Source organism: Acomys russatus, chromosome 19 (genome assembly GCF_903995435.1).
Source record: "Acomys russatus chromosome 19, mAcoRus1.1, whole genome shotgun sequence".
Lineage (NCBI taxonomy): Eukaryota > Metazoa > Chordata > Mammalia > Rodentia > Muridae > Acomys > Acomys russatus.
In genome coordinates, this window is record NC_067155.1 from 45649794 (window position 1) to 45672391 (window position 22598).

Sequence of the window (22598 nt, forward strand, 5' to 3'; positions counted from 1 at the left end):
CGCCCTGTGTGTACAACAAACACTTGCCCACAGACTCGTCTCTCAGTTCTATTTCTCTCTTTTGAAAGAAAAAATTATTTTTTCTTACATTTGCATTATTCTAGGTTAATCTTACTATCATTTATTATCTTCCAGACTTAAGCAACAGCAATGACAAGAGTCGATAGAGAGAAACTAGAGAAATGACTCAATGGTTAAGAACATGACCTGCTCTTTTACAGGTCCTGAGTTTAGGTTCCAGCACTCATGAGTTATAGGCTTATAACCACCTATAACTTCAGCTCCAGGTATATGATGCCCTCTACTGGTCTTTACAGGCACCTGCACTTTTATGTACATAATCCCCAGGGAGGATACACACACTTAAAACTTAAAGGGTGCTAGAGAAATAACTCAGACAGTAAAGACACTTGCCAGCAACCTGAACGTCTGAGTTCAATCCCCAGGATGCATACAGTGGAAGGAGAGAACCGACTGTCTCAAGTGGCCTCTACATCTACACATGCACATGCACGCGTGTGCATGCACACACACATGCACAAACACACACACACACACACACACACACACACACACACACACGATAAACAAATGTATTTTAAAACAATAAGAAGAAACTGGGCCTGGAGTTTATCCGAGTACAAGTGTGATCACCCAGATGACACGTGCAAGGCTCTGAGTTCGAGTCCCATCACCCTTCTCAGTGAGGCTCAATCGTATAGTGCTGCATTTTCCTACTGTTCCGTCTTCCAATTAGCAGAAACATCTTCACCGCCAGTTTATGCAGGTTACATTTCATTCCCCTTAGTACAATGTCCTAATCGCCTTATTGGTTATTGTTGGAGCTGATGCAATAGTGTTGCTGTTATAAATAGATTCCCTTCAGTATTTTACATACTGGTTGGTTATTGTGGGAATAAAAAGTTCCTGTTAGTACACGAGCGTTGTGCCCTCCGCCCAGGCATCCTCCCGGAGCGGCACCCTTGGTTCTCACTTCTTTTCTTCATCACCCTGGGGACACCTCCTTCCCTGACTGGGCTGTCTTTAGAGTCTCTAATGCTCCTTCTGTAGCACCCAACTGGCCTCTCTCACGCTTGGTTTCTCTGTGACATTCGTTAGTGTCTGTTCTCTCCATTATTACGTTTGCTCTTCTTTTACATGACTTTCTCACAGCCAGCATATTGTGTGTGTGTGCGTGTGTGTGTGCGCGCGCACGTGCGCGTGCACCGAGTGAAACTACTATGTATCCGTATATGCAAACATGTATGTGGAAAACAGAGGTCAAAATCAGATGTTTTTATGTATACAAAGTCTCATTAGCTTGGAACTGGCTAAAAAAAGGCCAGGCTGCCTGGCCAGTAACCCCGAGCAATGCACCTCCTCAATGCTGGGCTTATAAGTGTGTGCTCCATCACACCTGGCTTTTACAATGAGGGTTCTAGGGAGCAAACTCAGCTCCTTGTGCTATAAGCACTTTTTTTTTTTTTTTTTTGATCAAAAAGCAAGGGCCCCTGTTTGAAAAGAAGCTTTTGTGGTGCTCCGTGTTGCACATGCGCATGTGCGAACATGGTTAATGTTGATGGTCTGACAAGATCTGAACTCACTTAAGAGACACATCTCTAGACGTGTCTGTGATGCGGTTTTGAGATTGGGTTAGTTGAGGAGGGAAGCCCCACAGTAAATGGGGACAGCACCCTCCCACTGGCTGGAGTCACAGACAGAACAAAATGGACAGGGCGATGTGAGCACCCCCAGTTGCTGTACACTCGGGCCACCATGCCTTCACTGCCCGGCAGGGAGTATTCTCAGCCAGAATAAACCTTCATTCCGTGAGTCCCTTTAGTCAGGTGTTTTGTCCCAGCACTGAGGAAAAATAACTAACACAGTGGGGTCATCTCAGTAGGTTCCAGTGGCAGCATTCTCTGGCAGAGACTAACTTGGCCTCTGTCCCTGGGCTTGAACTTGTGTTTGTCTTTGCCAGTGGTTTCTGGGAGCTTGCTAAGTAGGCACATTAAAATCCAGAGGAAATTTGTGCTGCCTTGTTGCACCTCTCTGGCAGATGAAATTGGGGGGAAAACACGGGAACACATGGACCACGAAATATATAATTCATAGTTGTCACGTTGCGCTTGGAGGCATGGTGTTTTTTGTTTTTTGTTTTTTTTTTGTTTTGTTTTGTTTTGTTTTGTTTTTGTGAAGCTGCTAAGTCTTTCATACTGGGAAGAAATCATGCCACAGAAAGAAAGGGGGGTGGGGGGGAAGACAAGAAAAAACCAAAACAAAACAAAAAAAAAAAACAACAAAAAACCCCATTGCATTAGGAACCAATTCCCTGCATGTCATTGGCAAAGTTGGCATCCATTCTTAATCTTTATGTTATTTTGCATGTGTGTACATGTGCCTGTTCATATCATGTATGTGTGTTTGCATATGAAGGCCAGAGGTCAGCCCTGGTCTTCATTCCTCAGGCACTATCCATCTTCGTTTTTGAAACAGGGTCTCAAAATCTGGGGCCTGGAGTGCACCAATTTGGCTAGACTGACTGGTCAGGGAGCTACGACCCCAGCCCCTCATGGGGGATTCTAGGGGAAATGCTCTACTACTGAGACACACCCCCAGCCCTGCAAGGAAGAATTCTAGGCAAGTGCTCTATCATTAAGGTACGCCTCTGGCCTCTCACTGAGAAATTCTAGGCAGGTGCTCTACCACTGAGCTACACTTCCAGCCCCTCAGTGGGGGATTCCAGCCATGTGATTTACCACAGCCCCTCATGGAAGACAAATGTCCTTCACCTGAGCCGGATACCAGCCCAGCTCTTTTACTAAAATGATGAGGGTGGTGCCTGTGGGGGTGGTGATGATGATGATGGTGATGATGATAAATCTATGCTTCCTTTCTTGGTATGCTCTCTAGGGAATCCCAGTTTTTACAGATATCTCTGTTTCAGTTTTATTTCTCTGGGGAGCCTTTAGTTAACAATCAACTCATCTCTCCTGTCTCAGCAGACTGGCTCCATTCTCCCTTTAACTCATCGCATGTGTTTCCCTTTCTTACAAGCTCAGCTCTGCGTTTGATGAGATTTAAAATAAGTTTATGGAGTGTTTCTGTGTTTCACTGCAAAGTTTTTATGTGCCCTTACGTTTTGTCTCGTTAGGAACAGAGTGGTTCATCACAAGAGGGTTATATGTTTATGACTTAGTGAGGATATTTTATAGAGCCATAGTATTCCCCTATTTAAAGTATCCTGTGATCCCAGCACTCATGTGACCCTGCTGTGCATATGTATATGTATGTATGTAAATGTATATATATGTATATATACTCTATCATGCCATCAATCTATCTCTCTATATAGCTACCTAATCTATGATCATGTATCTGTATTTCTCTACCTATATTATTTATCGACCTACCTGTAATCACATATCTTATATCTACCTGTTATCTGTCATCCATTTATTTGTTGTCTACCACTCATCTATGTATCTATCACCTGTCATCTACCACTAATCTACTAGATATCTATTATCTGTCATGTCTGTCTATCTATCTATCTATCTATCTATCTATCTATCTATCTATCAATCATCTATATTGTATGTCATCTATCACTTATCTATCATCTATTTGCCTAGCTATCTACCAGCTACCATCTCTCATCTATCTATCCATCATATGTCTACGTGTCTATTATCTAGACAAGTATCATCTGTCTGTCTGTCTGTCTGTCCGTCTTTCTATTCTATGTATGCGGTGTGTGTACCACCACTCATGGCCATTTTATTCTTTTTAGTGTCAAGTACACCACTGTATGCCATCGTTACATTTTTGTTACATTTGGGTGATGTGCCCAAACCAGCTATGAGCCCTTGGTTTGAGTTTTGTGTGAATATGCATTTTTGTTTTCCTTTGCTGCACACCCAGGGGCTGAGTTCCTTGTGTTCCTGTGTTTGGCATGTTGCAGAATTGCTAAATTCATTCCTCTACTAATGCTCTATCACTAGTGACTTTCATAACTAATTCATTTTTTTTCTGGGCTGGCTGTGAAGTCACACGCCTCCTGTCTCTGCTTCCTGAGTGCTGGGATTACATGTGTGCGCGGCCTTGCCTTGGCACCAGATGATCTGAAAAGCAAACATAAGTGCTTGTGTTTGACCGAGTCTTAGAGCATGGTGAAGATGATGCTATCGGGGTATAAATATATATATATTTTTTTTTTCTGTGTAAAGTGGACTTTGAGATGGAAGACAAAGATGCTGGCAAGAAGCGAGCATTTCAATTGGTGATGTCTCTGCTGGAATGGGGCCTAAGAGTCCAAGTATGACAAGAACACACTAAGCCATGAGAAACATTGTGAGGCTGCACAGCGCTGCCCTGGGTCGATCCAAGCTGCTTTTGGTTTCGATGTTACACAAACACATTCCCAGCATGGAGAACAGACAGACAGTGCATGGTAGTGTTTTGTGATGTACAGTCTCACACGACCAAGGAGGAACTGTTGGCTTAGACTTACTCAGATACGTCTCCCTGCAAAGTTTGGCTCCACTTGGGATTAATAGCTGCCTACTCTGAAAGCTGAGGGACACAGGTGCTCTACAGTCGTGCTGTCCATAGTGAAGACGGGAGGGCACTTGGCTAGGATCACCCCGTGTAGCAACAGGGATCTGGACTGGCAGTATAGTGCTGACCTGATCCTCTAGAAAGGAACTGAGTATGTGATTTGGTGATAAAAATAATATCCTATGTCAAGAGGCCCTGCCTCAGTTTCTCAGCACTCCAGAGTGTATGCGTGCATGTGTGTGTGTGTGTGTGTGTGTGTGTGTGTGTGTGTGTGTGTGTGTACTAAGTGGCTTGCCTGTTTGCAGAGCCAGATGCACGTATTTTCCTTGCTAAGGAGTTCAACCTCTCACAGCTCTGCTGCCTACACTTACTCTTCAAGGTCTTCATGGAATGATGTGACAATGGATAGGTGCCCGCTGACATCCTGGGAGCTTCAGCTGCTTAGAGTGGGTTGCCATGGAGGGCTTCTTCTCTGTGTATTATGGTTATCGCCCTGATAGGCTTTTTTTTTCCCCCTCTTCTTTGTGACTTATCCTCAAAAACTGCCTTTTCCTTTGCCGTTGTGATGGAACTGAAATAAAACCATTACGTGAAGAGTCATGTCAAGTCGTGGCTGATGCTTTCAGCTCATGGTGAAAACAATCTATTCTTTCCTAGTTCAACTGCAGCTACACCTCCCAACCCCCTACCTTCAGCCTGGCAGTTCCCTGGTATTTATTCTGAGTCTGTGAGGTCCTTGGAACCTTCCCCTTCCCTGCAGACCTAACCTGGCTATGATTGTCTTAAAGAGATAGAGGTGATAGGCATAGATAATGCCCCACACTCATTCCATTTCTTGGGTTCTCCTTGGTTTTCACTTCGCCAAGGCTTGGTGGTCCGTCTCTGTTTCCGTGTGTTTCTGGGAACAGAGCAAGGGAGGCAGGCTCCCAGTAAACATTCAGATGTGCACCTCAGAGCTCAGCATGGCCTGGACCTTTCTCTCCATAGAAGTATCCCCACTACCACGTGAACTGGAGGCTTGAGGTACAGCCCTGTAAGGCCAGCCCATGGCAGGTAGAAGCAGGAAGGTCTGGAGTTCAAAGTCATCGTCAGCTACATAGTGAGTTCAAAGCCAGCCTGGGCTACATGAGACTCTGCTTCTTGATACATATTGTCCATCCATATATGCAGGATATGTAAACTGAGGTTATAACTTATGTCTGTGCCAATAAGTTCTATCTGGCAGTGCATGACGTATTTAGTGGAGGTGTTTTGGAATAACTCTGTCTCCTCCTTCCTTTAGGGCTATCCAAATCCCTCGGGCTCATTGAAGGCTATGGTGGGAGGGGCAAAGGGGGCCTTCCCGCCACCCTTTCCCCGTCTGAAGAAGAGAAAGCCAAAGGACCTCATGAGAAGTATGGCTACAATTCCTACCTCAGTGAAAAGATCTCCTTGGACCGGTCTATTCCAGATTATCGTCCTACCAAGTAAGTTGTACATGGGCCCCCGGCAAGGAGCTGGCTGGGTTTGGATCAGTCTGTGATACTTTCTCATTCATTTGTAACCACAGAGGGAGCTTTTGTTTTTGCCCCATTTCTTCTATAATCAGTCGGTCGAGGACTTTTGTTGCTTAGAAAATATCATCTGAATTTGGTGGTGTGGCTGAACTGATAATGTGTTCGCCTAGCATGGGTCCTGGAGTCAAGCCCTGGGTTCCCTCCCTAATACCACAGGCCTGATGGCACACACCCTTACTTCTAGCACTGGGGAGAAGTGGAGGCAGTCATATCAGGAGCTCAGGACTGAGGTAGGAGGCCAGTATGGGCTAAGTAGTTAGTTTGAGACCAGCCTGGGATCCATGATACTATCTCAGAAAATTAAAAGTAAAACTGTTATAAAAAGTAATCTCCCCCCTCAAAAAAAAAAAAAAAAGTATAGAAAGTCTCAATACAAAAGGTTTTAAATTTAAAATATAACCATTAACCTTGTATATAACCGTAACCTTAACTAAACATAGTAGTTATTGTAGTTTTAATGTCCATATCTTCTTTCTTTCTATCTGTCTATCTATCTGTCCGTCTGTCTGTCTATTCTGTCAGCTACCTGTCTATCATCTATCTGTTGAACTTTCTTCCTTCGTTTTGGAGATAATGTCTTATTGCATGTAGCTCAGTCTACTTCAAACTTACCATGTAGCCCAAATTGATCTCAAACTAATAATCAACCCTTCTTCCTCACCCTCCCCCCAATGCTGGAGTTACAGACATGAGCAACTATGCCTAGCGTATTAATACTATTATTTACGACCACGTACCAATACATGAGCGCATTATATTGGTCGTATATTGATCATACGATGGTCATGTGTTATCATTGAATTTCTTCTCTATAGATTTTGAGCCATTGACGGACCAGCTTTGTCTTTTCTGATCTGACATAGCATCACAAGCATGTGTGTGTTTGTGCTCCTGTGTGCGTACATGTGTGTGGGGTGGTGAATAGACAAGTGTGGGCATGGACACGGGGAGGACAGAGGTAGATATCAGCTATGTTCTTCTATCTCCTACTCCACCTTAGTTTTTGAGGCAGGGTCTCTTACTGAACTCAATGCTCTCTGATTCAGCTAGGCTAGCTGGCTGGCCAGTGTGCTCTAAGGAATCCTCCTGCCTCTGCCTTCCCAGAGCTGGGGTTTCAAGGGCATGCTGCCATGCCTGGCCCTTTTATGGGTCCTGAGGATCAATCTCAGGTCTTTATGCTTTCATAACAAGTACTTTCTACCCCCTGAGCTGTCTCTCCAGCCCCACAAGCTTTTGCTATGACTCATTATAATCATTATGTCTATTACTGGACGTTTATGCTGGTTTTGATGGTTGCTTGTTCTGGGTAAAACTGATGAATCTTTTCTCATTTGTGTCTATGTATTGGTTTGGTGCTTACTTCCAAGCTTTGAATCCATAGGGGGAAAAAATGTTGTAGACTCTTTGTGTATGTTGTAACACTCTCTTTCAAAGAAATTTTAGCAATTCCTTTTTTGTTGTTATTGGGTCTTTTAAAAAAATTTATTCTTGAGAATTTCAAATAGGTATACAATGAAATATGGCCATATCTACCCACCCCCTTTTTTGGCCTCAAACTCCCCACGTATCCTTCAACATGTCCCCAATGGCATGTCTTCTGCTCATAACCTTGTGGGTGTGGGAACAGGTAGCTCACCATTTCATGTACCCAAAGGAGACTGAATCTCCTAGCCTTAGCAGCTGCCAAACGCCAATAGCTCCTCCACCGAGCATGGGGCTTTGCACTCATTCCCCCATCCAAGCGAGAGCTCTGAAAAATCCCTATTTACTATGTAAGAGCTCACTCTGGTTTCTCAGATCTCCGTTTTCTTTAGGTTTTTCAGTGTCTCCTTTTTATTCCCATTTAGAACATGCCCTCGCTTTGCAGTAGATTATTTCTCTTTTCAAATGGGTTTTGTGCAAATCAGTTAAGTATCCTGGTTACTGAGAAAAATAAATTCAAGATAAAGAAAATTATCTTAAATGGATTTAAAATTACAGCATTAGCCGAGAAACCCGTTAAACTCTCTCTCTCGCTCTCTCTCTTTCGCTCTCTCTCTCTCTCTCTCTCTCGCTCTCTGCCTCTAATAAGTGCACATTCATTTTGAGTCACTAGGAAAAATATACATCACCTCCGTTGCATGCTGTTTTGTCTTCCTGGACTTGCTTGCTCAAAAAAACATCTGGTGGTTTTCACTTCCTGGTGCTTTCTGATTAGCCTTTCTTATTTCCATGTTGGCAAATAAACACGGCCTTGGTCCCCCCCCGCCCACTTATGAGACTGGAAAGGCCTCCAGTATGCAGTGTATTAGAAATGGCTCAGCTGAACAGAAATTAATGAGCATCTATTATGCATCAAATGATTGGTTGCACCATGGAGATGAAATCATGCAAGGGACATAGTAGTCCTAGTCTACTCACTTCCTGTTTGGAGAGGGGAACAGATAGGCAAGGAGTCCTTCCAGTGCAAGGTGACTTATGTGGTGTGAGAGGCCCTGTTGTGCAAATTTTTCCTCGGGAGATTAATAAATGTTTGTTCTCTCAAGATAAGGCGACAAAATATCTGATAAGGAGAAACTTAAGGAAGAAAGAGCTTATTTTGGCTCATAGTTCAAGGGTACACAGTTGGTCCATAATGTAGGAAGGCATGATGACAGGAGCAAGAGGCAGCTGGTTACATTGCAAACATAATCAGGGAGAGGGAGGGAGGGAGGAAGGGAGAGAGAGAGAGAGAGAGAGAGAGAGAGAGAGAGAGAGAGAGAGAGAGAGAGAGAGAGAGAGAGAGAGAGATTCTCAGCACACAGTCTCCTTTTTATTCAATCTGGAAACCCAGATGGAGGCACCAGCATTCAGGGTGTGTTTTTCTACCTCAGTTAACTCAATCTGGAAACTTTTTCATGGACATGTTCTCAGTGTTGGTTTTTATAGTCATTTGGAATCTCATTAAGATGGTAATTGAGATTAACCATCCCAGGCACCAATGTCAGAGCATCAGAATGATTCCACCCCATTCTTGGTGCACAATGAGTTTACTTGAGGTTAGTTACAGAAGCATGGACAACCTCCAATGTCTATACTTCCAAAGAAAATGCCTCCCTTCCCCATCAACCATTTATTGCCAGTAGATCCTCAGGGAAAGGGGCAAGACTCTGTGAGCCTCTCTCCTTTGTGATAGAACATTAACCTTTCCTATCTAACTCCAGTCTCTCACAGAGAATCTCAGCTACAGAGAACTCAAGAGAGCATCAGTCATATTCCTGAAGGACAGTAGTCCAATGGCAGCCATGGCAACCATACCCATGGGCTGTGAAGGGAGAGTCTGAGCATCTCTTGCTTGAGATGATATCTCAAAGCTAAGGAAAGCTTGGACACTTAGGATGAAGCATCTGAAGAAGAGGGGAGGATAATAATGAGCCAGACCAGAGGAACAGCAAGCAAACTTTGGGTGTGGTTCTCTGCAGTAGAAAGTCTCAGCATCTCCCAGTAGTGTGGTTTGATGTAGTGAGCCCACATTTACTGTTGGCTTCTTTGGAAGCTGATGGGAAATGGGCACAGAGCATGGGAAGGGAAAACTAAGGAAGATATTTGGTCACATCACCCAACAAACATCTATAGAACTTTGGAATATGGAAAGAGAATAGATAAATGGTAACAGGCAGCTAATCAGAGAAACTGAGACCTAACCTCCCACATGAGATGGGTAGATGTTTGTTTTAGTTTTAATTCTCTGACTGGGATAAATACTCTTATGAAAAGCAACTTAGGGAGGAAGGGTTTCTTTGGCTTATAATTCCAAGGCACATTCGTTTCAGTGAATTTAAGGCAAGGACGCAAGCAGCTAGTCATGTCATATCTATAGTCAAGAACAAAGAGAAAACTACATCCTAACTTTTTTGCTTGCTGGTGCTTCTCAGTTACTTCTATACATCCAGGGCCCAGCCCATAATATACTACCACTCACATTCAGGATGTGTCTTCCCACTTCAGTTAACAATCAAGAGAACCACCTCCTCCCATAGACATACCCACAGGCCAATCTGATCTAAGCAGTTCCTCAATTGAGATAGTCTCCCACCCCCTAAGGTGATTCTACATTGCCAAGTTGATAGTTAAAACCATCCAGATTGTTAGAGCAGAAAAATACACTTGATCAGGACCCCAGGGGCCCACTGTTGCATTAGCTCTCCAGGGAAGAGAGATGGGAACAAATGTCTACACATCCCAGATAGAGCTATGACACTAGACCAAAGTAATAGTTCCACTCGGGTCCAAGTTGGTCAAATGATGGGTTTATTTGGCCTAGTTACAGAGCACAGGTGACAGGCATGAATGACCCAAGAGCAGCTGTACTACCAAAAATCCACTCCATAATGGATGGCAACCTCACGGACGATGTGTCATGGAGATCCACCTTCAGTTAATCTTCCACTTCTTGGATAGTCTAGCATCTCCCAAGATCCCTTGTAGCTGGTGGTAAGACAGAAAGAGTAATAATAGTCCTAAGAGACTCCACTCCCTCCTCCTGTTAGGAGGTATGAACTCCATCACTGTTCCCTCAGACCTAGCTATCTATCATCTATCATTGTGCTGTTTTGCTCAAGCTGTTGTCATGACTACTAGGCCACGTATTATCTATATTCCCAAATGAAGTCAGGACGGTCATATGATGCCCAAAGGAAAAGTCATGTACTAGACTTGGCTAGAACAGGAAGGACAGGAAAAGTTTTCTTTAGGGCTGGATGTGGGTAGAAATGGAAGGATTGTAGTCCTATCCCTATTTCCTGTTGTTCTAGCTTCTTCTCTGTTGCTGCAATGAATCATTCCAACCAAAAGCAGCTGAGGAGGAAGGAGTTTATCCCATCTTACACTTCCAGGTCACAATTCATCATCCAGGGAGGCCAGAGTACAAACCCAAGGAAGGAGATCAAAACAGAAACCACGGAGAAGCATTGCATGCTGGTTACTGGCCGGCTTATGCTTAGCCAGCTTCATACAGTTGAGGACCACCTGCCTAGGAATGGTGCTGCCCGCAGTGGGCTGGGCACTCCTCCCTATGTCCATTACTCTTTCAATTGAGGCTTTCCTCTCATATGGTTCCAGGCTGTATCAAGGTGACAGAACTATCCAGGGCACCCGCCTTCACACCTGCATAGACAGAGCCAGCCCCTGTCCTTTACCCTCTGAAGTCTAGTTTATAGAGGTGGCCTCTATCAGAATATGCCCAGTGGGGAGACTTTCCAGCTCCATGACCTCTAGGCTCTTGTACTGCTATGTGAAAAAGTGTAAAGAATCCACTTGGCAGAAACCAAACCAGCTTAAGGAAGAGGCTGATAGACGACAGCAGGAGAGACACAGGATGGCTGTTAATATGGAATGCCTGTTAAACCCCATCTTTATATAATGTTACCTTATGAGCCGGGAGTGGTCGCGCACGCTTTTAATCCCAGCGCTCTGGAGGCGGAGGCAGGTGGATCTCTGTGAGTTCAAGGGCAGCCTGATCTAGGAGGGCCAGGGATGTTACATTGTTACACAGAGAAACCTGTCTCAAAAACAATAATAATAATAATAATAATAATAATAATAATAATAATAATAACAACAACAACAAGAACAGCAACAACAACAATGTTACCTTACTCAGTTTTTATTTGTGGCACATGTACATGTATGTATGTACACGTGTACATGTGGAGGATGCAGACCAACCTCAAGTCTCTTTTAGTATGAATTTTCCACCTATTTATTTGAGGCAGGATCTCTTACTAGGACTGTGGCTCACCTATTAGGCTAAGCTGCCTGGCAAACAAGCCCTAGGATACCTCCTGTCTCTACTTACCCAGGGTCGGGATTACAGCTGTGACCACAACACCTGGATTTCGATGTGGGTTCTTAGGGTCCGTCAGGCTTGGGTCCTCAAGCTTGCAAGAAAAGCACTTCACTGACTAAATCACCTCCCCAGTCCAGTCACACTTACTCTATGACTAGAAAGATAGGAGCCCCAGATGTCCTAGCAAAGAGCCTATTAGCAAAGAATAAACAGACAACAACATCAGGGACAACAAAACAAAACAAAACAACAAATCTTAACAGTAATAACAAATGGCATTTGGAGAAAGCGGGAACTCTAGGCTTGAAAACTACAATTGACTTCCAGGGATCACAAGATGCTTTGTTTACAAAACGATAACGTGTCTGTTACAGAAATAACCATAATCAAAATAAATCCTCTAAGTTTAAAATTGAGCAAAAGTAGGCAAGTCTGTGAAAGTGTGGAAAATAGCATTGCAGAAGTCATTTGGATAAATAGGGGTAAAAAGGAGCTGACAGAATTGGAGAGGGGAAAAAAAACCCGCACAGATCTGTCCATCTTTATCACCCCTCACCCAAGGCTTAGGAAACACAGTAGAAGAGGAGGTGTCAGGACTGTAATAACTAAAGCATGGGGAAGTGCTGTAAAATGCCGTCCCCTGGGCAGGCGTTGCCTGTTGCGCATGCGCACACGAATTCATGGCAGCTGTGGTGACCTGTGTACAATCGGGCCTACAAAAAGTCTACATTCTACTAGGCAACAATAGTTAAACTCTTTGGCTTAGAAATAGAAAGAAAGGGAATGAAGGTTCGGGTTGGGGGAGGACACGGACATGTTGCCGGGTGCCCTCATTTTATAATTTGTTGCTGTGAGGAAAAAAAAAAATTGTGTGACCAAAAGCAAGTTGGCAAGTCAAGTGAGGAGAGTGACTGTTCAACTCACAAGCCAGGTAGAGGGAAGCCAAGACAGGGATTAAGGCAGGCTTGGCTGTTATTCCATACAGACTCAGCTTCTTATCAAGACACTTATGTCACAGCCAAATATTACAGAAGAGACCATGGAGGGGTGCTGCTTACTGGCTTGCTCAAGCCTATTTTCTTATTAATACCCTGGGCTAGACCAGAGGTGGCTCCACCCACAATGAGCAGGGCCCTCCCACATCGATCATCAATCAAAACTATGCATCACAGACTCGGCTGCAGGCCAATCTGGTGGGGGACTTTTCTCAGTTAAAGTATCCTCTTTCAAAACGACTCAAGCGTGTGTCAAACTGACACACGTCTAGCCTGCACAGCAAAGGAAAAGCAGGGCTGGAGAGAGAGAGAGAGACAGCTCAGTTGGCCAGCGGGAGACCTGACTTCAGATCCCCAGCACACTGTAACCCTACTGAGGGAGTGGTGACAGATAGCCCTCTGGATCTCGCCCGCTAACCGGTTGAGACATCTGATGAATTATGGATCCATTATTCATAATTATAGACCCACAGTGAGAGACCTTGTCTTAAAAACTATAAGAGGGAGGTGCACATGCTTGTAATCCCTAGCAGGCAGATCACTGTGAGTTTGAGGCCAGTTTGGTCTACAAAGGGAGTTCAGGGCAGACAGAGAAACCCTGTCTCGGAAAACCAAAATAAGTAAGTAAGTAAGTAAATTAGTAAATAATAAATAAGGTAGAGAATCATGGAAGAAGACATTCAACCTAGATCTCTGGCCTCCACATGCACATGAACACTTTCATAGACACACACACACAGAATTTTCAAAAAGTAAAGTAATGCCATACAAACAAAAGCAAGAAATAGCACCCCAGTCATTGTTATTAAGAAAAATAAGGATTACAGAAGTGGGTACGAGATACTTTATGCTCTGCTTTAATGAAAGATCAATTAAGGCAAAATACATGTCTGCAAAATTTCAGTGAAACTAAAATAGAAATGCAGCATATATACAAGGAAACATAAAATGTAGGCTGGCAAGATGGCTCAGTAGATAAAGGCACTTGCTGCCAAGCCCAGTGACCTCAGCGCGCACGTACGTGTACACACACACACACACACACACACACACACACACACACACACACACACACACACACACAAATAACTGCAATAAAAATTTAAATATATATTACATGCAAGAAAATGAGACACAATGAAAGAAGTTTAAAACTTGGTTGAACAGTACTATTCTGTGTTCTGTCTTACTTAGTTTTTGGAAACTTGCTGTAGGATAAATCTGAAAGTGGAATTTGGAGGATTGCCCATGGACCAAACAAGATAAACAAAGTCACCCTTTGCAAAGTTTAGAGTGCCTTATGAAAAGTGGCCAAGTTACCCTGTGTTGTCTGCAAGTTAGTCGTCCCCGTCCTCCCCCCCCCCCACCCCCCAGTGTCAAAGAGCAGCAAGGGCTGTATCCCTGGACTAGGCTTCTCTGAAAATGAGCCCTGGGGTCCAGGAGACAGAAATGCCTGGGCATAGGACACTTTCTCTCCTCTAAGGAGGTGATATCCCAGAGGGTGGCATCCTGCATTAAGTCCCCCAAAAGCTCCCCCAAGGATTGTGTTTCAGGATTGGATTAAGTAGATGGATTTCATTATGACTTTAAACAGAACTCCAGTTGCTTTCATCCTAACCGCACTTGAGAAAATTGTTTTCTTAATAAATATGAATGAAATCTTAGGTAGTTACAAAATTAACCCCTTGCTTGTCAAATCTCATCCCGAAACATGGGTTTTTTCCGCTTTTTTTTTTTTTTTTAATTCTGTGGATGCCTCTCTGCTTCTGGACAGGTTTTTAAAATTCGTCTGAATCTGAAACTGTCAATCTTTTCATATTTTCATTTCCTGAGTGCTTTAAAGCTTTGGAAGATAGCATCGCTTCCAAATACTTATAAATATTCCATTCTGGTTTTGTCTTCTCTGATTGCTTTACACTTTGCTCCTCCATCCACAGAGAATTTATCATAGAATGTGGCCCAGGTTTGGGGGCTTTTGTTCCAAATGCCTGTATGGCTTTATCTCTCTCTCTCTCTCTCTCTCTTTTTTTTCAAAATGGCCTTTTCAGAATAATTTTGTAAGCAACCTCAATTCCCTCCTTGGGGGGAAGGGAATGCATTATATTCAGTATTTCTCACACGAGTGGTTTCTTTTCCAGGTTGTACGTGTACACTTATTTTCTATCTCCATTTAAAAAAAATAAATTATTAAAAATGGCTGCATGACTGAAGTCCCTTGTGTGCCAGAGAAGGACATCAAAGAGGGTGGGAAGGCATGTGGGCTGTGTAAAGTGATTTGGGCCAGGTCCTGGTCCTGGAAGAGAGAGAGAAAAAAAAAAAAAAAAGAGAGTGAATTATCCTGGGAGTGGGAGAGCCTTGCAGAGATGACCTTGATTATCTTTCCCATTGTCTCTTATTTATTTGCTTTTGCATTCAACACAATAATTGTGTGCTATGTGCATTTAGGGAGTACGGGGTGATAATTGGACGTATGTATATGTGATGATCAAGTCAGGGTCGTTGGGGTTTTAGGTTCATTAAACACTGATTGTTTCTTGATGGGGTCCCCAGACTATTCTCTGCTGGCTCTTCATAAGAAGTGTATTGAACCATTGCTGTCAGCCACCCATTGTCGCTGCAGTATACCAGCAGTCCTGTATATGCGGTGCTGGGAATGGTATCCAGGGCCTCACACACACAGGACAGTGCTCTACCAAGGAGCTATAAACCCAGCACTTCTGGTGGCATCCTTTAACACTGTGTGTGTGCACGCGTGTGTGTGTGTGTGTGTGTGTGTGTGTGTGTGTGTGTGTGCATGCACAGGTTATGCATGAATGGGTATGTGTGCATGGTAAGAGGACCACCTCAAGTCTTGAGCCTCAATCTCCATTTTGCTTGAAGTAGAGTGTTTTATCCTTTTCCTCATTAGCTGGCTCTGGAGGTTCTGGGGAGTCCCATCTCTATCTCCCATCTTGCTTTAGGCACACTGGGTAATCTACTACTGAGCTACACCCCTAGCCCCACCCTGGGGGATTCTAGGCAGGTCTGTGCTCCATCACTGAACCATACTCTTAAGTCCAACTTTATGTGATATGTGAGGATTTGAATCAGATGCTTATACATACGTGGCAGCCCGTTAGGCCATCTCTCTAGCCCACTTGACTAAAGTTTACTTTTTGCTTTTTCATTCATTCATTTACTATGTGTATATGAGCATTTGCACCATGGTACATATGTGACAATCAGAATGCAACGTGTGGGTGTTGGCAAAATAGGGATGAGGAGGAAGAGGAGGAGAGCTTCCACAGAATCAGTAAAATGTGGCAGCTAACTGGATATGGAAGAAAAGGTCCGTGCAGAGGTTTCTAGGTTGAAAGCTGAGCTTGCGTTTGTGATGCTGGGAGTTGAATCTCGGGTTTCTTGTGTAAAAAAGCATACACTGTAACCCTAAGCCATCCTCCAGGGTGATGTGGAGAAAGGTGGTACCTTGGCTTATCCATGGTTTCCCGTGGTTACTGTGTCCTTCAGATGACCACGTGACTTCCGTCTGTCCAGCTTCGTTCACTCTTTGCCAGTGTGTACGAGTAAGGTTGATGAGTCTAGAATCCAGGCAAAGCGTTATAACTGTTAGGTCCTATCCGTTGTCCTGATGTACTGCTCATGTGCTGATGTGTTCATTATCTGAGTGTTCACTTATCCCGTAATCTCAGGGAGAGACCACCTTGGTCCAGGGAAATATGTCTGCTTATTAAAGATATTGCTGAGGCTTCTGTGCAGTCTCTACTACCACGCCTCCCTGCTCAGACAGCATGTGCGTTATTGATGAGTGGTTCCAGCTGCTATTATCTTCAGCTTCTCCTTTGGCCTCTTGTTTAATAAATCCGAGTGTCAGAGTTCTCTGGGATTCACTTAGCTTCTCTGAGAAAGGGTCCTCTGGTCCTTTTATTCCCCTACTGCAAACTCTAGCCGATGGCATCCCAGCAATGTCTGCTTTGTGCATGGGTGTGTGAGAGACATCTGTGGAATGTCATTGTGTTGAGCATGGTGGGTGCGTGCATACATGGGTGTGGGGGTGTGGGGGTGGAGCTGTTGGAGGTCAGGAATAAGATCTAGACCCTGCACGGAGGATGGAGTCATACAAGCACAGGCAATGCGGATCAGTTCCTTCTCTTCTTACTGTGACAAAATATGCAACAAAAGCAATTCAAGGAGGAAAGGTTTATTCTTGCTCATGGTCTGAGGGCACAATATGACACAGCTGATCACAGAGCCTCCCATGATTAGAAAGCAGAGAGAGAGAGAGAGAGAGAGAGAGAGAGAGAGAGAGAGATGCATGGATGGTCCTCAGCTTACTTTCTCCTTTTTCTTTATTCACCCTGGGAGCCCATCATCCTGGGAGCCCATCATCCTGGTAGCCCATCATCCTGGGAGCCCAACTCGTGGAATAGTGCCCCACACATTAAGAGTGGGTATTCCCACTTCAGGTAACCCAGTCCAGACATTCCTTCCTAGACATCTCCAAAGGCTTGTTTCCATGGTGATTCTAGAGCTTGTTAAACTGACAGCCTGTGTTGACCAGGTATTTTCAGTGGTGTCTCTGAGCCTGTGTTGGTTGTGGTGCTATAACACAATGGCACGGGCCTTTCCAGATTTTCCTCCTGTGTAAGGATGGATATGCGTGAATATTGACCTCCTGATTAAGTCCTTTTTACCTGAAGCATAGCTCTGATGATTGGTGTACCTTAATTAGTTTTCTTTTCTCTTCCTTTCTTCCTTCCTTCCTTTCTTTTTTCCTTTCCTATTTACAGTACTAGGGGATTCTAGGCAGATGCTCTTCCATTGAGCTCCATTCCCAGTCCCTCTTTAGGCAATTCTACAAAGGTACTCCACCACTGAGCCATGCCCCTAGTCCCTGGTTTTCACATGGATTCAAAGTAACTTACAAAAAGTGAAGCATCCTAACTACTGCTTCCTCTTTCACAGCCGCTCGCCCAGAGGGAAGCTGTCCAATAAATACTTGCTGGTTGAAATAATAAATAGGTCCAGGCTCAGGAGCCTGTCTGATTCACTGAGCACAATAATTATTCCCTCTTATTGACTGCCTTTTATGTTTTTGTCACTGTGCTGCATGTTTTATTGATCTCATTTTAATTTAACCACTCTCTGAAGTCGCTGTTACCATCTCTGCTTTAGAAATGAAGCGAGGGGGACCTGGAGAGGCTTAGAAGCCAGACTTAGGTCACACAGGTACTGTGAAGCTTACCTATTTGTTGTGTGAGACTAGTTAAAGGATTGTGGATGGGCCTTCCCCATCCCATTAGCATTTCTAGGCACAGCCATGCCTAACCACACTCCCACATCTGCAGAGCGGAGTCTTCTAATCACCCTGGTATTGATAACTTTCCATAACTGCAGACCAAAGCCTTCTATCCACACTGGTATTGCCAGGAAGGAAAGACATTGTAAGTCCTAGAGAAAAGGATTCCTTCGCAGAATCTCTTTATTGATCTCCTCTCCCTCTCTCTCTCTCTCTCTCTCTCTCTCTCTCTCTCTCTCTCTCTCTCTCTCTCTCTCTCTCTTTCTCTGTGTGTGTGTGTGTGTTTCTTTCTCTGCTTCTGTCTGTCTACCTCTCACATCTGCCTGCCTGCCTCTCTTTGTGTGTCTGCTCTTTCTGACTATCTCTCCCTCCCTCCTTCCTTCTCTCTTTTCTTCCCTCCCTCCCTCCCTCCCCTCCCTCCCTCCCTCCCTCCATCCATCCCTTCCTCCCTCCCCCTCTCTCTATGAGGTCTCCTACTTTAACTTTTCTTCTGTTGATCCCTTTTAAGTCATCTCACTCAATAATATTCCAATACCAAAGAGGGTGAGTATGGAATCTGATGAGTTATCTAACATAGTATGATAGAGTTCACATGATATTTTTTCACTTCGCTCAGGAATAAAGTACAATAATATTAAGATTAGGAAATGTTTTGCAAGAGAGTTTGTTTGTTCAAGATGTCTATGATGGTTAGTTTTCATTTTCAACTGGATTTAGAATAAATAGTCAAGGAGACACATCTTTGGGTATGTCTGGAAAGATGGTTCCAGAATGGTTTAGCTGAGGAGGAAAAGTCCATCCTGCAATGAGTGGTTCTACTCCAAAAGTTGGGATCCTGAATGAATATTAAAAGGGAAATGCTCTGAGCATTAGTTTTCATTTCTCTTTGCTGTTTAAAGTCTCTGGGGACATTGAGTTTCAACCACATGTCCCTCGCATGCAGCCGTTACTATAGGAAGTAGGATTTTCAATGTATTTATTAGCTGACTTCAAGCGGATGCTGGGATTGACAGTGGCACTTACCCTTGTGCCTATAGACCTTTAGTACTTAATTGTAGCATTGCAAGTTGTTGTGTAGCAATTTCCTCTCATATTACTTCCTGGAGGGAGATTCATTAACACTTGGGAAGTCAACAACTTACAAGTCTCAGGAAGTCTCTGAAACTTAACAACTTTGGCAAGACTTCTCCCAAAGGTTTTGTAACCAGCGAAGGCAGCTGGGGAAAGGATAGTTTCCCACCAGCCAACCTGCTGGCAAGGAGCTCCATGGATGCTGCTTTTGTGAGTCATCACACATTCTGAAGTGGGTTTTTCAGTGACAAAGATGCCTTTGTATTTTGTGTGCTTTTGCAAGTAATCCCTCATCCGTGTTCTCATAAATACCTCCATTAAACTCATTGGTTTATCAGGTTGGTCTCTGGTAGAAGTGTTGCTTTGGTCGGCCTTTGGTATCCTGTCTAGTACAGTAGATGTTTGTTCAGGTCTGCTTAGGAGAAGTCACTCAACAGAGGCTTGTTGCCATGACAGGGGCGTTGACTCTGCTCATCACATACTCAGGAATCCTCCTGCTTTCTGTTCATGGGATTCCAACAATGGAACCCGTAGCTGGTAAGTTTTGAGAGGATTCTTTAATGTATCACTTCTCATTGCAGCAGTGTGCTCTGTTGGGGGAAAAAAAAAGAAAAAGAAAAGCAAAACACTCATCCAGAACTGGTGTTCATGTGGTTACCCTCCCTTGCACTTGCCTAAAATGATCAGGATCTATTCAGTGGAGGGCTGGGTGAAATGCTCTCCCACAATCACGTGTGTCCTAGCTTCCTTTCTTCCTAGTTTCCACCGATCAAAAGCAGCTCAGGGAAAGAAGGGCTTTACCTGGCTTATGCGTTCAGGTCAAAGGTCACCATGGAAGGAAGTCCTGACAGGGGCGCAAAGCAGGAGTTTGAAGGACAGAAACCATGGAGGGATGTTGCTTGCTGGCTCTCTGACAGAATCAGGATTATCTACATTCTCCAATGCGGCCCAGGACCACCTGCCTAGGGAATGATGCTGTCCACAGTGGGCTGGGTCCTCCCGCGTTAGCCAGTGGTTGAGACAGCGCCACGCAACCCAGACATGGCCACAGACCAATCTGGTCTATGCAGTTCCTCAATCTAGACTTTCCCTTTCAGATGACTATGGGCTGTGTCAAGATGACAATTAAGTCTAACTAGGTCAATACTTTTCTCTATCCAGAGAATAATCAATAGATCCCAATGTCCGCCTTCATGAAAGACATTTTATGCGTAGAGAGCTTTGTTACTTGTGGTCTGCAAGTACAGTGAGGGTTCCTTGATATGACAGTGAGAGAAAGCCAAGGGGCATTTGAAAAAGATGAGATCTGCATAAGTGTCGACGTCGACAATAACTCCAGCTTCTGGACGAACAAGCAGAGTAAACTCAAGTGTTCATGGGAACACCATGTGTGTACTGCAGAGGGAAGCAGACACCTCACATTGCAGATGGCATGTTCTTTTAGTTAATTTAGGGGGGGAAAACCTGATCAGCCAACGGGGCTTTAAAAATGAATACAGGGGGAAAAGAAAAGATTGGGGCATATGGAGGAACATATTTGTTCTTGTAAAACCAGGAGAAAATGTTTAATGTCATCCTAACCTCATTTGCATAAAATAGTCTTCTGCGGCAAATCAGATGGAAGCAATAGGATGTGACTGAACCTGTACTCTTCCGAGTGTCCTCTCATTACCAAGAGTATAAGTAATTCACTTGAATAAATAAATTCAAGATTGCATCAAGGAGATGTACTAAAGTCATTTTGCCTTAGGGATTCCTTCAGTTGTAGGTCTTGTGATGATAACATAATGTGATGTGTTTCTGGGGGTAACACTTTTGCTGTAGACTTGACCCCTGGTTTTTTTTTTTTTTTTTTAAATAGCCTGCTTTAGCTTTGTTTTTGTTGCTGTGATAAAAAAAAAAAAAAAATACCCTAATTAGGGAAGAAATGGTTTTATTTCAGATCACAATTAGAGTTATTGTGGGGAATTTAAGTCAAGTTAAATCATCACACCCATGGTCAAAAGTCAGGGAGAAATGAGCACATGCATCCTTGATGGCTTCGGCTCAGTGGGCTTTCTTTTCTCTTATAGTATATCAGACCTCTTGCCTACGGAATGTTGCCGCCCACAGTGGGATGATCTTCCTACCTCAGTCAACAATCCAGATAATCCCTCACTAAGACCCTCCTTCAAGGTGATTCTAGATTGTGTCAAGTGACAGTTAGGACTAACCAGCACAGTACTGTATGTAGCTCTCAAGTGTTTCTCAAACACATATGAGTTTTGTTTTTTGTTTCGTTTTTTTTGCTTTTTTAATTGCACAGTCTTGTTCATACCATGACTCTAAAGACATTTAAATCAGTCCTGGCTGATTCGTGGTGAATGTAGCCCCACTCTGCACACAGAGCAGTCGGGGACTGAACTCAGGTCATCAGTCTTGGTGCCACGTGCCTTCACCAGCTAAGCTGTGTCATTAGTCCTCTCTATTGCCTTTGTAGATTTGGGCCATCATTGTGATTTGAATGAAAATGGCTCCTGTAGACTCATACACATTTTAGAGGTATTTCCTTCTTGGAGTAGGTATGGCCTCCTTGGAGAATGTGTGACACAGGGTGTGGGCTTTGAGGTTTCAGTAGCTCAAGCCAGGCCCAGTGTCACTCTCTCTTCCTGCTGCCTGCCAATCATGATGTAGACCTCTCAGCTCCTCTCCAGCACCATGTCTGCCTGGACGCTGCCATGCTTCCTGACTTGATGATAATGGACGAAACCTCTTAACTGTAAGCCAGCGCCAGTTAAATGTTTTCCTCTAAGGAGTTGCTGTGGTCATGGTGTCTCTTCACAGCGATAAAACCCAAACTAAGACAGCCCTTTACATGATTCAAAGATGACCTTGCTGACCACAGCCTCTAGTATGATTTCTTTAGTGGGTGTATCCGTGTCCTGGTAGAGAAAGGAGACTCCTATTACCTGGCTTCGGGGTCTGCCTTACTATTTAGGGTTCTAAGATTCTCTCTCTCTCTCTTTTGTTTCCCATCCCTACTGTGTGTCCAAGGGCTGCCATCCTGTCTTCTCTCTTAACACAGTGTGTGTAATCATGCTTATTTCCAGGCCATCAGGACTGCAGCTACTTGGTTACTTGATGTCCCAGGAAACTTTTTTTTTTTTTTTTTTTGTACATTGTCACACCTGCTCTGGATTGTTTGTTTGTTTGTTTGTTTGTTTGTTTGTTTTTAATACATCCTGACTTCTTGCCAGTTTCCTTCTTTGTTCTGTACAGGGTTTCCCCCTACTGCCCTTTCACTGTGAAAGCTGATGAGGAGGGAGGGAGTAATG

The 22598-nt window shown here is 43.9% G+C and overlaps 1 protein-coding gene across 2 annotated transcripts in view; it reads left to right on the forward strand.

The window, feature by feature from the left end:
- The window catches only part of Galnt17 (polypeptide N-acetylgalactosaminyltransferase 17), a 473219-nt gene that overhangs the window by 203359 nt on the left and 247262 nt on the right, over positions 1-22598 (forward strand). For both annotated transcript variants that reach the window (XM_051161367.1, XM_051161366.1), the window contains exon 2: positions 5843-6026. In XM_051161367.1, coding sequence (XP_051017324.1) covers positions 5843-6026 — 184 coding nt within the window. The remainder of the gene's footprint in view (positions 1-5842; positions 6027-22598) is intronic.